Genomic DNA, 14,155 nt, shown 5'->3' on the forward strand with positions numbered 1-14,155 from the left:
ATACAAAGATTCATCAGATTAGAGATTAATCTCCTTTAATGTTGATTTTCATCAGCAGTGGATGTGAACAGCCGTTACAGACGAACGTCTCCTCCATCCACCCCGACCTCCTCCCAGCTCAAACGTTCTAATAAAAGATGGATGCATCTAAAGAGAAGGCCTGCAAGGAAAATTCAATCATGAGACAAAGATCCGTGTATCTAACTACATGTTTGATGCTTCCCTTGATTTTGTGCTCGAACTGTGCAACTCCAGTATGCACAACCACTGAACAATATGTGGTTTCACTTTTCTTATTGCTTTTGCACAAATAATTTTGCTGTCACCTTTTTATTATCGTTGGTTCCTTCTCTGAGGCGACAAACAAGACTCTTCGTATTCTGTTATTTGCAGAGCTGTGAGCAACTTCTTTACCAACTAGAAACCAACTTCCTGCGTTCAATTGTTCCACTTCTGTTTCAGCTTCAGGCCACCGTCTCTGAAAGCAGAGCATGAAGTGTCATGGCGCCGTGCAGAACCCATCTGATAATGCAGCTGAACGGTGGAAATGAAAGCAGAGGGTAATCAGACGGTCCGAGTCGAAGTCGTCCGGGACAGAACGAGAACAGAACACAAGGTCAACCTTCATTTAGTTGGAACATTTCGGCTCTAATGGCAAATTTGGAAACTTCATGGATTTGTTCGTCTGAGTCCGACGACTGGTTGTTTGATCAGGAGAGTCAAGAGTCCAGCAGTAGTGGTTGTTGGGCGGGGCAGTAGTGGTTGTTGGGCGGGGCAGTAGTGGTTGTTGGGCGGGGCAGTAGTGGTTGTTGGGCGGGGCAGTAGTGGTTGTTGGGCGAGACAGTAGTGGTTGTTGGGCGAGGCAGTAGTGGTTGTTGGGCGGGGCAGTAGTGGTTGTTGGGCGAGACAGTAGTGGTTGTTGGGCGGGGCAGTAGTGGTTGTTGGGCGAGGCCGTTGTTCATGTTCAATTTTTAAATCACAACCTTTAGCTTTCTTCACACGGAACATTTAAAACACGTTCTTTGTCACAGAGACGATTCCGAGAAGTGAAAACATTCAGTCCACCGGAGGGACAGACTCAGAGTTTTGCTGTTTGCCCGTTGGCTCATTGTTTGTTTGGAGTGCGACACTTCAAACAGTTTGGAGTGAAAAAGGCCTCTGACTCCGCTACCTCCTCCACCAGTGTGAAGTCTGGAGACACCGGAGCACGGCAGGATTTCACAGCTTCCCAAGTGTCGCAGCACGTCTTCCACCCCCAGCAGAGCAAACTCAATGCCTGGCAAGACGCACGTGAGGAAGAAAATGAGTGAGTTTATGTTTCTTTATCTCTTCTTTCTCTGGCAGGGCTTCCTCAGGAGCGAGCGAGTTTCCCGTATGGTCCAGAGCGGCGGCTGCTCGGCCAACGACTTCCGCGACGTCTTCAAGAAGAACATCGAGCGGCGCGTCCGCAGCCTACCTGAGATCGACGGCCTGAGCAAAGAGACGGTGCTGAGCTCCTGGATAGCCAAGTACGACGCCATCTACAGGGGGGAAGAGGACATGCGGCGACAGCCACAGCGGGCGCACCTCGGTGCCGTGTCGGAGCTCATCCTGAGCAAGGAGCAGCTCTACGAGATGTTCCAGCAGATCCTCGGCATCCGCAAGTTTGAGCACCAGCTGCTGTACAACGCATGCCAGGTGAGGCACCACGAGGTCAGGGGGTCACAAGGTCAGGGGTCACGAGGTCAGTGGGTCACGAGTTCAGGCTTAGTTAAAGTAACTAAGTTGGATGGGAGGGTCACACCTGGTGACTAGTAAGTTTAAACATTAAACCTCATGTGATTTACAACTCCAGTCCAACCTCCGACTCTTGCTGCACAGACACGTATTTAACTGTTAACACTGATCAGAGGAGCCTCAGGTTCTAAACTCAGTTATCTTTAACCAGCTCTTAGATACATTTAACCCACCGTTAATTTTAACCAGGTGTTATCTTGACGTTAAAGTTAACAGACCTCCAGACCTCCACTAACTGTTTACCAGTGGTTAACTCTCACCATGGCGTTCATGATACCAGTTGAACAAAGGAAGGACAGGGTGGAGGACTGAACTTTGATAGAGTCGATACTGGATTGAAGAGTTACGCCTCTATGGAGCTCCGGAGTGGACATAGGAAAAATAATTATAAATAATAATAATATACTGTATCTATATATAAAACACGTGGGAATGAGATAATGATTAGTAACCTCAGATTAATAACCGGAGACACAGAGTTACTATCTCCTTCCCTCGTATTAGATTTTTCACCAATGTCGCCTCCATCCCGTCATATTTGCTGCTCTGCAGCTTTAAAAGTCTCGTTTCCACGGAGCACATTAGATCTTGGTGTTTTCTAACTAAACATGTGAAGTCCAGACGTGTTAAACTCACCTTGGTCCAGAAAGAGAAGATCTCATTCTCATGTCTCTCCTCTTTATCATTAGTAATGATCTTGGGTCTTATTTTTCACCATTCCAACATTCCATAGTGACTTTCTGCTCCTTTCACTTTATTTCTGGACGTGTCTGAATCAAAAGCTTCAACATGGAGGAATGGAGGTGTAGAATGATAGAACACTGCTCTACTGCAAATTCCTCCACATGCGAGATAAATAAAGGGATATCTTATTTTACAGCCGTTTCCATGGTAACCTAGGTAAACACTCTGATTAAAGTTCTCTTTCACATGAAGCCATTAAAAGGCTCATTTTACATCTAAAAACTCTAAGTTTTAATTTACAGTAGTTTGTAGTTTGTTTAGTAGTTCCTGAGGAACCAGAAGTCTGGCTTCATTTTAAAGAAGTTCTGTGGAGCGTCTCATGGCGGAGCGCCCCCTGCTGCCTCATGCAGACCTCTCCCTTCATCAATCCAGAGATTAAATGATCTGGTTCCCTCACTTTATTAATTTGAGGGAACGACTTATTATCTGTTTCCCACGTTATTATTATTTTCCTCTCTGGCCACTCAGTCCACTTTCTAGATGGTTCTCTCTAGAGGGTTCTCTCTAGAGGGTTCTCTCTGGTCACATTAAAGAGGAAGAGGAACCATGAAGCCTCTGATCATCCAGCTCAGTTTTCATCTTCCTCTTTAACATCCTGGCAGCAGCGGAGTTTGTTATGTTTTATGGTCGTTTAATAGAGCAGATAAAAACACTGCGCTGCCTCCACCACTACGTTAAAGACAAAACACGGAAGCATGGAGCCTTGGAAGTGGGCGGAGCCTTGGAAGTGGGCGGAGCAGCGTCAGGGACGCTAACCACTGTTGTTAACCTCAATGTTAACTTTGACGGCGACGTTAACTAACGGGATGACTAACCATGTTTTAAACAACGCATATTTAATGGTCGGTTAGCTAACGGTGGGTTAAGGATTTAACCAGCGGTTAGGGCTTAACCAGTGGTTAAAATAACCCAGTTTCCAACATCTCACCAACCCAGCTGGTCTTCCTCGTGCTCTCGTTGGTTCAGAAACCTGAGACTCAAAGTTCATTGCTTTTTGTGAGGAGACTTTCCTAATAAAACACCTCAGGGAGACAGAATCACAGGAATGGGACTGAGAGGGATTTGAAAAAGTTTTAGACAATTTTATTACTTTACATGATCGTCCAGGAGTTTGTGTATGAAGTCGAACAGCGCCTCCTAAAGACTGAATTGTTCTGAGAAAGATCCTCCTGCTTCCTGAACTGTCGACTCTCAAAGTTCCTAAAAGTAGCACAGAGGTTTTAAAAGTCCTGACCCTGGAAACCCAGACTGCAAAGATGACACATCATTCTTTATGAGACAAAAACAAGATTTCCCAACACGTTAGTGTGTATTTGTACTCGCTGTACTCTGGCCAAACTGCAGGATGCAGTGAAATGAACCAGCCGCTACCGAAGCTGCTTCACTGTTGAGTCACTGCCACCGAGCTCATCGGAAGTCACTGAGGCCCGGTTCTTCTGAACGTCCCACAGCTTTCAATCAATTGTCGTCTAAACTGAAGGATTCCTTTATTGATCCATGAAATCCACAGCACGGATCAATCTGAGGCTTATTGAAAGTCGTCATGACGATAGCGACTGTGGAGCCAACAATCCGCCCCTTAAAGCTCCACTGATTACTTCACATCACCGCCTCATTCATTCCTCATAGAGAAGAAAAAAAAGCCTCCGTCACAGGTCTGTTCTGCTTTATTGCTTTTATTGATCAACTCCTCGTCAACGTGGCAAGTTGATCTCTGCGATTGGTGGAGCGTCGGCCGTCTGACGGTCGTCCAGGGGAGGCGGAGTCTCTGTGAGGAAGTGAAGGCGGGTTCGTCCAGACCAGTGGTTCTCAAACTTTTTACACCAAGTACCACCCAGAAAATACTTGGCTCTCCGAGTACCACCATATTGACCAACACTATACAGTAGCCTCGTAAGCCTCAGCATTCATCAAAAACAAGGCAGAGGTTTTATTCCTTCAGAAGTATATTTAATATTGTCAGCCATTGTAACATTGTACACAGTTAGATTAGTAACACGACGCTTAAATATAGGAAAATAAAAGACTGTACTTAAATAATGATTCAATTCAAATATATTGCACAGAAAAGTTAAGTAAACATTGTACTTAATTAAATGAAAAACAAACGAACAAAAAACTGTTCTTAAAGATTAAATAAAACTGTACTGTACTTAAATGTTAAGTGAACAATGTACTGTACTTGATTAAAAAAAATCAAAACAGGCTGTCTGAACTTCACACACTGCTGTATGGCTGCTTTCTGAAACACACACACACACACACACACACACACACACACACACACACACACACACACACACACACACACACACACAGAGGAAGAACAATAAGATTAAAAATAAAACTATGATAAAACAGATGGTCAATGGATTCTAGCGAATGTCTCTCTATCATTCTACTATAGATCTGGGATCCCCCCTCCCTTCTCGTGTCACATGGCCCCCGCTTCGAGCCAATCGAAACTGAAACATGGCTGTCATTTCAGGAAATGATGCTTTATTCACGGACTGAGTATTTCAGACGATAAATATTATGAAGTAGATAACGGCTTTAGAAGCGATCGAAGTATCTCCTCTTCCACCGTCCAGTTCATCCATATTAGTAATCGGCGGGCAGCGTGACGGCAGCGTGACGGCGGCGTTACGGCGGCACTTTGTGTCACGATCGCCCGTAATGCTACGCTTAGCCACCCGCTATCCTCCGGGACTCGACGTGAAAAGTAATTTTACACACAAAATACGTCACTTTTTTCACTAGAATAAGCGTAGATAGGCCTTTTCTCACAGAGCTGCTAAATCCCGTGTTTTCAGGTGCAGTACAGACTAAGTTAGGGTATTAGTGAGATCTGAAGGTAAAAGCAACAGCAGTGAAAACAGTCAAAACGAGCTTCAGGGCCCAAAGGGTTAAAAACCTCCACCTCTTGCCATCAAGTCTTGCCTGCTACCGTGAATAACTGTTGATGTCAGCGCTTTTATATTTATTTCAGTGATCCTTTGGCGTACCACTAGAGGGAGCCCCGAGTACCACTAGTGGTACATGTACCACACTGTGAGAATGACTGGTCCAGACGTTTTGACCTGTTGCTCGGTGGGAATTAACGGCAGCGACACAACAACCCGGGGGAAACTAATAGCTTCCAGTTTTCACTTTGCAGAGGATTCGATGCAGCCCAGCAACCGGCAGCTCTTCAGCGCCCCCTGAAGAATGGCATGGTGTTATTTTATTTGAATACCACACTGATCTTTACGTCTAATCTCAGCTATCAGCTGCTAAATAAAGTAACAGTGAGAAAGCTGGAATTGCAATGAAAGAATAAATATGCAACTAGAACTACTCTTGGTAGAGCTTCGCCAGCGCCAGGTTTATTTTATTTTATTTATTTATTTATTTATTTATTTATTTATTTATTTATTTATTTATTTATTTATTTATTTCAGGGACAATGCATATTAATAAACATTCCTGTAAATATGCCAAAATTAGCCAACAGGCTATTTTTCATCTGTCGTCCCATTTGTTGTTTGCAGAACCGAGATAGCATCGCTAGCATATTAGCTGTTAGCTCATATGGATGCTAACCAGCCTGTCGGGTAACTTCATCACTGTGAAACACTGAGCGGTGGCACACAGATAATCCACTGCCTGAGTCACTGAGCTCACCGGGTTCCTGGATCCTGGCAGAACCCAGATATTAGCAGTGAGCTCCGAGCAGTTAGCAGGGTGCTAGCAGGGGGCTAACGGAGCGGAGTTAGCATTTTTTGCTGTTATTTTAGTGGAGGATTAAAAAATATATATTTGTTGAGATATTTTAGTTGTTTTTTTAAATGGCTTAAAAAAGCCTATTTATTTCTGTTTTTATTTATTTATGAATTTATTTATTTCTGTATTTATTTATCTCTGTATATATTTATTTCTGTATTTATTTATTTGGAGATGAATGGTTGGGGCCACTTCAGTGGTTCTGGCTGTCTGCTCCAGCTGCTGTAATTGTTTTCAGTATTTTGACTGTCTCAGGTTTTTTTCCAACTTTTTCATCTGTTTTAGTGATTTTACATATTTCACTTTTAGCTACAAAGACGATTAGTTGGTTTTTTTTGTACGGATTTCAGGATTTTAGTCATTTTACCTTGTTTTTTTGTTGTTGATGCAATTTTATCCAGTTTGGCTGCTCAACCTTTTCTCCTATGTCCAGCCAATAGTACAATGTACAATGCCATTAGGGGGGGCTAGAGAGCCACAGGTTGCAGACCGCTGGTCAATGCGTAATGCGCTGCGGTGCATGCTGGGTACGCGGTGGTGCATGCTGGGTACGCGGTGGTGCATGCTGGGTATGCCGTGGTGCATGCTGGCTGGGTACGCGGTGGTGCATGCTGGGTACGCGGTGGTGCATGCTGGGTACGCGGTGGTGCATGCTGGCTGGGTACGCGGTGGTGCATGCTGGGTACGCGGTGGTGCATGCTGGCCGGGTACGCGGTGGTGCATGCTGGCCGGGTACGCGGCGGTGCATGCTGGCTTGGTACGCGGTGGTGCATGCTAGGTACGCGGTGGTACATGATGGCCGGGTACGCGATGATGCATGCTGGGTGAGCGGCGGTGCATGCTGGGTACGCGGTGGTGCATGCTGGGTACGCGGTGGTGCATGCTGGGTATGCCGTGGTGCATGCTGGCTGGGTACGCGGTGGTGCATGCTGGCCGGGTACGCGGCGGTGCATGCTGGCTTGGTACGCGGTGGTGCATGCTAGGTACGCGGTGGTACATGATGGCCGGGTACGCGATGATGCATGCTGGGTGAGCGGCGGTGCATGCTGGGTACGCGGTGGTGCATGCTGGGTACGCGGTGGTGCATGCTGGCTCGGTACGCGGTGGTGCATGCTGGGTAAGCGGCGGTGCATGCTGGGTACGCGGTGGTGCATGCTGGGTAAGCGGAGGTGCATGCTGGGTAAGCGGCGGTGCATGCTGGGTAAGCGGTGGTGCATGCTGGGTACGCGGCCGTGCAGAGGTCGGAGACATCAGGAATTTTTGTGAAAACGTCTGAACTCGCAGTGGTGGAACAAAACAAGGCCAGAAGTCAGAAAAGCTTTTCACTGAACAGTTGTTGGTGAAACAGGAAGCCGCCATGTTGCTTTGGTTTACCCTCAAGTCACGCAATTACAATAACTGTTGGAGCTGCTCAGCGATTGGCCGGTTCCAAAAGAAATCCGTGTCGAGACGCCACCTGAAGGGTTGGGGAGGTAAAACGTCTGGAACTGCAACAAAAGAGGATAAAATAGCTAAAACTAATGATTACAACTGCTTTTATTCATCAAGAATATAAAAATGAAATGAATAAAGAAAAACGAAAAGAAAAAGTAGGAAAGCAGATGCGTGAATGATCCAGGAGTGTTTCTGAGAGCTCACTACCTCCTTCCTGCTATTTTACTGCATTTTTCCCTTAAAAAAAACTGTGAGAATCAAAATGTTTTTCAAGAGGAAAAAAGTACAAATCCAGTTTTTTTCCTGAGATTCTGTGTTTTCTGAACAGGATGAAAGTGTTTTACACTTTACTGACCTTCACTGTCGTGGTTCGACAGTTTGGCCGTTCTGGATCTGAGCCTGGTCCCATCATGGACTGATTCTGGGTGTGTGCGTCCGAGTCTCGCGGTTTGGCGTGCCGACACTCAGCTTCGTGTGACGGCTGGTTGCCATAGAAACGCTCTGGCAGGCAGGACGGGAAACGCTGCGCATAATGGAAGTCATGGTGACAAAACGTGCTGACATCTGAGTATTTGTGGTTAATTTTAGCACAGCCGCTGTTTCACATCACTGAACTGGAACGTTGTTCTTCTGGAGCTGTGGTGGATTTTACTGCTGCGTCTGAATCCAGGACTGATCACCTCTTTTTTCACAATCCAGTCCAACTTTGTACGGCACATTTTAAAACATCAACCAAGGTTGGTCAAAGTGCTTCACAGTTAAATAGATAAATACAACAATCAGGGTGAAAACAAAGCCACAGAGCTCCAGTGTCCGTGCTCAGCCAGTGTTAAAAGCCAGTGAGTACGTGTGCCGTGGTTCTTACTGGGACACGAAGTGGTTCCACAGACGGGGTCCAGCTTCAGAAGAGTCTGGATCTGGGAACTTTAAGGTCCATCTGATTTGCAGACTTCAGCCATAAAACTGCAGTATGAAGGTGTAAAAGCTTGGATAAATAAGAAGGTGCCCACCCGCTGAACACCTTGAAAACCAGCAATAAAATCTTCACAACTATTCTGAAGGAGACAGGAAGCCAGTAGTTGTGTGCATTACTGCTACCAAGTAAATACTGGGCCGGCATCGCTGATGCTGATACTTTTTAATATTGGAGGTTAGTGCTTCATCAAAGAGCTAAAACTTCATGACCTTAAAGTGTTTCTATGATTGTTCCTGTGGTTTATTAATTAGTTAAACCTAGAAGAGAATTTAGGAAACGTTTGTTGTTAAACAGAAAAAATAAAGAGTTCAGGACGGAGCGGCATCCAGCAGAGAGAGTCAAACGGTCCCTCTTATTGATCTGGATCGGTCCGGATCCAGACCAACGTCAGTATTGATCATCAACATTTGGATCTATCCGTCCGCCAGTAGAAGCCAGAGGAGTGAGGCTGAAGCTCTGCTTTCTTTAACATCCTGCTTCTCTGGTACAAACTAAACCTTTAAATGGCGTCCGGTCGCTGGTCGGTACCAGAAACATTCACCAAGGCCGTGTCTCAACACGAGTACGTGTCTGTACTTGAGTTCTGGAGAAATTGTGAAACGCCATCAGTGGGAGACCAAGTACTGATCCAGTTCAAAGTACACATCTCCCCGAGTACGCAGGAAATACCCGAATGTGTTCTGGCTCCGCCCACTTTATCCAGGATGCGTCAATACTGCACCTGTGTGGACTTGGGAAGCTAAATTACCCATAATGCATTTGGCAAAACAATTTCCAGAAGTATGTCCTTACCTAGTTGAACTGAGGAGCAGCTGACGCTCGTCATGAAGCTTTTAATATCCCATCAATTCCATAAAGTTCCTTGTTCAAAGCTCAAATCCACTGTTGGACTGTTGAAAATACCAAACTTGAGATGGAATTTATCAGACGGGAAACATTAGAAGAGTGGCGGCAGTGTTGCAGGACGACGGAGCGGCGCCAGTTTCCTCCGGGCGACGCAGCAGACGAGGTCGGCGTCTCCTCCAGCAGCTCAGCTTCTGATCAAAGACCATCTGAGGATCCAAACGCCGTCTGGCGCCGTTCGGCTCGTCTGTTGACTCGGAGCTACGATACGACGTCAAGAACCAAACCTGTCCGTCAGGTTTGCTGCTCAGACTTCCCTTTGGAATCTGACCAGATTCTTTTCCCCAAAACTCTTGGTGTTGTGCTTATTGGCGCTCTTCATGGCCGCTCTTCATGGCCGCTCTTCATGGCCGCTCTTCATGGCCGCTCTTCAGCAAATGCAAATCCTGTCCGGTTCCCTATAGACGTGCATCGTGAGTGCTGGTGCTCTTCTATTAGGAACTCCACGGTATTCTAGACAGTACTCTTGTTCCCCCTGAAGATCAGGGCGGCTTTTCCACTTGCTCTCGCTTAGCGTGCTGTTCCACGGATAATATACAGGAAGTCCGTTTTCTAACAGAAGCCAGGAAACGCTGCCCGGCTGAGATGGAGCCGAACAGGAAGTCCCTGCATGAAGGTGAATCCAGTCAACAACTGCTCTGCCTCTGATGTGCTGCCGGTGGGAATCGCACTCAGAACAAAACCTGGTTTATTGATTCTCAGTTGCCCCTCGATGCCCCGACCCCCCCCACCGAGGATCAGACGATTGGCGGAACACCAACACAACCCGTCCAGCCGTGCTCTTCATGGAAGTTAGGACCTACTTTCAGTGGCGGACTGATCGGAGTGAAGGAGACGTGCTCTCTGGGGAGCAGCTTATCTTTTCTTCCTGTTATCAGCTCAGAAGGTTCCACCTGTCACTTTAACTTTTGTCTCCCGCTCGTCATCTCAGAGCCTCCGTTATCACTTCCTGATTTGTGAAACCGGATTTCTGCGGAGTGAGCAAACCATGCTGGATTTTATTTAAACTTCCTTCTCCGCGTTGACTCTCGCTGACTCCTGTTTTCTGTCATTCTGATGGTTAATGCTATATTTTCTTCCCAACGTACGGAATTTAACAGCCACTCCATCGGCAGTCTTCACTGTGTTGACGGCAGAGCTAAAGAAAGATTTAAAGGGGAAGACATGGCGTGCAGAATGTAGTTTTTAACTTGATGTGCCATGAAGTAGGTCAAAAGGTTTTCTCTGTGGGGAACAAAATAATCTCTCACTACTTCTATCTTTACCACATGTGCAGCACCGTAAACTCTACTTCACACATATTTCTGTCAGGACCAGGGTCTCGGGGGTCTGGAGCTCGCCCCTGAATCTAAGCTGAATTAAGTTCATTATATGCTTTTAACCTTATGATACGGTTTCTTTTCTTTTTACCGACACGTGGTCAAACATCAGGCGACGCTCTGAGGAAGACTGCAGCTGCAGTCCAAACATGTAAAAACATCCTTCACCACCTTGTCGGTAAAAAAAATAAACAATATCAAACGACAGAATTGGAGTCAGAAAAACTTTATTCATCCTCGAGACTGGGCGAGAGCATTACATGACAAGCGGTAAGAAAAGAGTTTAGATTATGAAGTGATTATATCCAGTAGCAGACCTGCGGAGACCTGCGCAGACCTGCGGCCAGCAGCAGGGTGAGTAACTACAGCAGACATAGTTAAGGTATTGTTGGGATTTATGGTTGGTTATTAGCGTTAAATTACTGCAAGTAATAAGTCACTGGAATTTATGAAAAATTTTAATTATTAATGGAAGTAAACGGTCATTTACTCATTAACAACTAAAGTAATTAAGTAATGACTTAAAAGTTAAATTATCAAAAAAAAGCATAATGAAAAATTCTTAATTCATTCATTCATTCATTTTCTTCCGCTTATCCGTTTCCGGGTCGCGGGGGTTTCAGTCTGAGCACTGTCACCCAGATCACAATGCACCGATTAAGAACCTTCCTGCAGGTGGTGAGCCCACGGGAAGGTGAAAAGAAAGTAATCCCACAGCTTTTCCAGCTCGCCCAGCCAGTTAAAAAGTTCCGACCCGGTCCTCGTGAGTTAACACGCTGCTCTTTGTGTTCCCGTACGAAGTCCTGTGTCTGGATCGACGCGAGTCCGTCTTGGAGATGGTTTGTTTTCGCGGGTCGGACTTTTATACCATCATGTTCCGGTTCCCTGGTGGTTTCACGATGGCCTTGGCCAATCAGAGCGGGGTCGGCTTCAGAGCTTCCTGGGCGTTTCCTCCGGCTGTGGATGGAGTTGGTGGATCCCCCTGGTGGTGAGGTGCAGGGATGCAGCTTCCGGGCCCAACAGTAGTATTGAACATATAAAAACAGCAGGTATATTCAAGCAGTTAAAACTTCAGGACGTACACAAGTCTGAGAGATGGCTGATACAAACCAAACGCTCCACAAGCTCTTTGAATCGTGCTCGATGTGCTGCAGGACGGTGGAGCGTTAAACAGTCAGACCGCTGAGAAGGAATATCTTCCCTCAAAAACACAAACGAAATACATTGTGAAGAAAAATCATATTCAAACCATCAAATCTTCTGACACATTTTCCCCTTCATGTGCAGCAGAGATTCACTTTATATTCAATAAAGAATGAGAATCCCCTGATCAATTAACACATGGTACGTTCCAGTTAACCTCCCCTATGAAGAGCAGAACGCATGGTATGTTCCAGTTAACCCTCCTATAAAGAACACATGGGGTAAGTCGGAATTGTCCCTCCTATCTCCTTATCTATGGACTTTATCTTAACCCCTGGATGACATCACAGGGTTAAGGAAAGGTGTTAGGAGGCTTCCTAAAGGAGTTAGTGAAAGGTGTTAGGAAACTTACTAAAGGAGATAAGGAAAGGTGTTAGGAGGCTTCCTAAAGGAGTTAGGAAAGGTGTTAGGAGGCTTCCTAAAGGAGATAAGGAAAGGTGTTAGGAGGCTTCCTAAAGGAGTTAGGAAAGGTGTTAGGAGGCTTCCTAAAGGAGATAAGGAAAGGTGTTAGGAGGCTTCCTAAAGGAGTTAGTAAAGGTGATCACGGTGGTGAGGCAGTCGGACAGCCCTTTCACTTAGTGACATCATAATTATGTGACAGCGGCTCTAGTTAGCGACGTCTGCCATGGTGGGGAAAGAACTACAAGTTTCTGAAAATGAACTACAAAAAGTTCATCTGGGTTCTAGATGATTTCAAGTGGTTCTAGGCAGATTATTGCTTTGGTAACTTACATGATCTGCTCCTTTTTCAGTCATCCTGAGTGTACTGTTACACCCAGTGTGACGCCTGTCCTGTCCTATACTGGGATTAACAGCCAGCTAAACTCTTCTCTGTACTGCATCCTCCAAGGAACAGGCCAGTGTTGTAATTGGACGGATTTAATACAAAGAAGTGTGAAACTGAAATGCACATACATACCTTTGTCAATAACAACACAAATTGCTTCTGACATATCAGAAGTACTATTGATTAGTAAGCTGAATATAAGCTGAAAATAAACTACATACTACATAACAGGTAAGCCGGAAGCCTCAGAGCCGTTATTACATTACAACATACCAGGAGAATGACAGTCACAACACTGTAAACATATAACATCTAGAAATATATACTCTAACAATATTGTTTACTCACTTACACTCACTGGCCACTTTATTAGGTCCACCTGTCCAACTGCTCACTAACGCAAATGTCTAATCAGCCAATCACATGGCAGCAGCTCAATGCCTTCAGGCATGTAGACATGGTCCAGACGACCTGCTGCAGCTCAAACCAGCATCAGGATGGAGAAGAAAGGGGATTTAAGTGACTTTGAACGTGGCTTGGTTGTTGGTATTTCTGCTGATCTACTGGGATTTTCACCCACAACCATCTCTAGGGTTTACAGAGAATGGTCCGAAGAAGAGAAAATATCCAGTGAGCGGCAGTTCTGTGGGCCAAATGTCTTGTTGATGCCAGAGGTCAGAGGAGAATGTCCAGACTGGTTGGAGCTGATAGAACGGCCACAGTAACTCAAGTAACCACTGGTTACACCCGAGGTCTGCAGGAGAACGTCTCTGAACGCACAACACCTGGAACCTTGAGGGGGAGGGGCTCCAGCAGCAGAAGACCACACCGGGTGCCACTCCTGTCAGCTAAGAACAGGAAACTGAGGCTCCAACCCCCACAGCCTCACCAAAACTGGACTATAGAAGACTGGAAAAACGTTGCCTGGTCTGATGAGTCTCCATTTCTGCTGCGACATTCGGATGGTCGGGTCAGAATTTGGCGTCAACAACATAAAAACAGGGATCCATCCTGCCTTGTATCAACGGTTCAGGGTGGTGGTGGTGGTGTCATGGTGTGGGGGATACTTTCTTGGCACACTTTGGGCCCCTTAGTACCAATTGAGCATCGTATTAACGCCACAGCCTCCCTGAGTATTGTTGCTGACCATGTCCATCCCTTTATGACCACAGTCTCTTCTGACGGCTCCTTCCAGCAGGATAACGCACCATGTCATAAAGCACCAATCATCTCAGACTGGTTCCTTGAACA

The 14,155-nt window shown here is 45.9% G+C and overlaps 1 protein-coding gene across 1 annotated transcript in view; it reads left to right on the forward strand.

Annotated features, from left to right (window-relative positions):
• cadps2 (Ca++-dependent secretion activator 2) overlaps positions 1 to 14,155 on the forward strand; it is a gene marked incomplete at its 5' end in the record, with an annotated part of 181,792 nt that overhangs the window by 50,704 nt on the left and 116,933 nt on the right. The window contains one exon of the mRNA XM_080474542.1: positions 1,345 to 1,677. Within this exon, the coding sequence (XP_080330668.1) occupies positions 1,345 to 1,677 (333 nt within the window). The remainder of the gene's footprint in view (positions 1 to 1,344; positions 1,678 to 14,155) is intronic.

The sequence above is a fragment of the Lipophrys pholis genome, assembly GCF_963383615.2.
Source record: "Lipophrys pholis genome assembly, chromosome: 11".
Lineage (NCBI taxonomy): Eukaryota > Metazoa > Chordata > Actinopteri > Blenniiformes > Blenniidae > Lipophrys > Lipophrys pholis.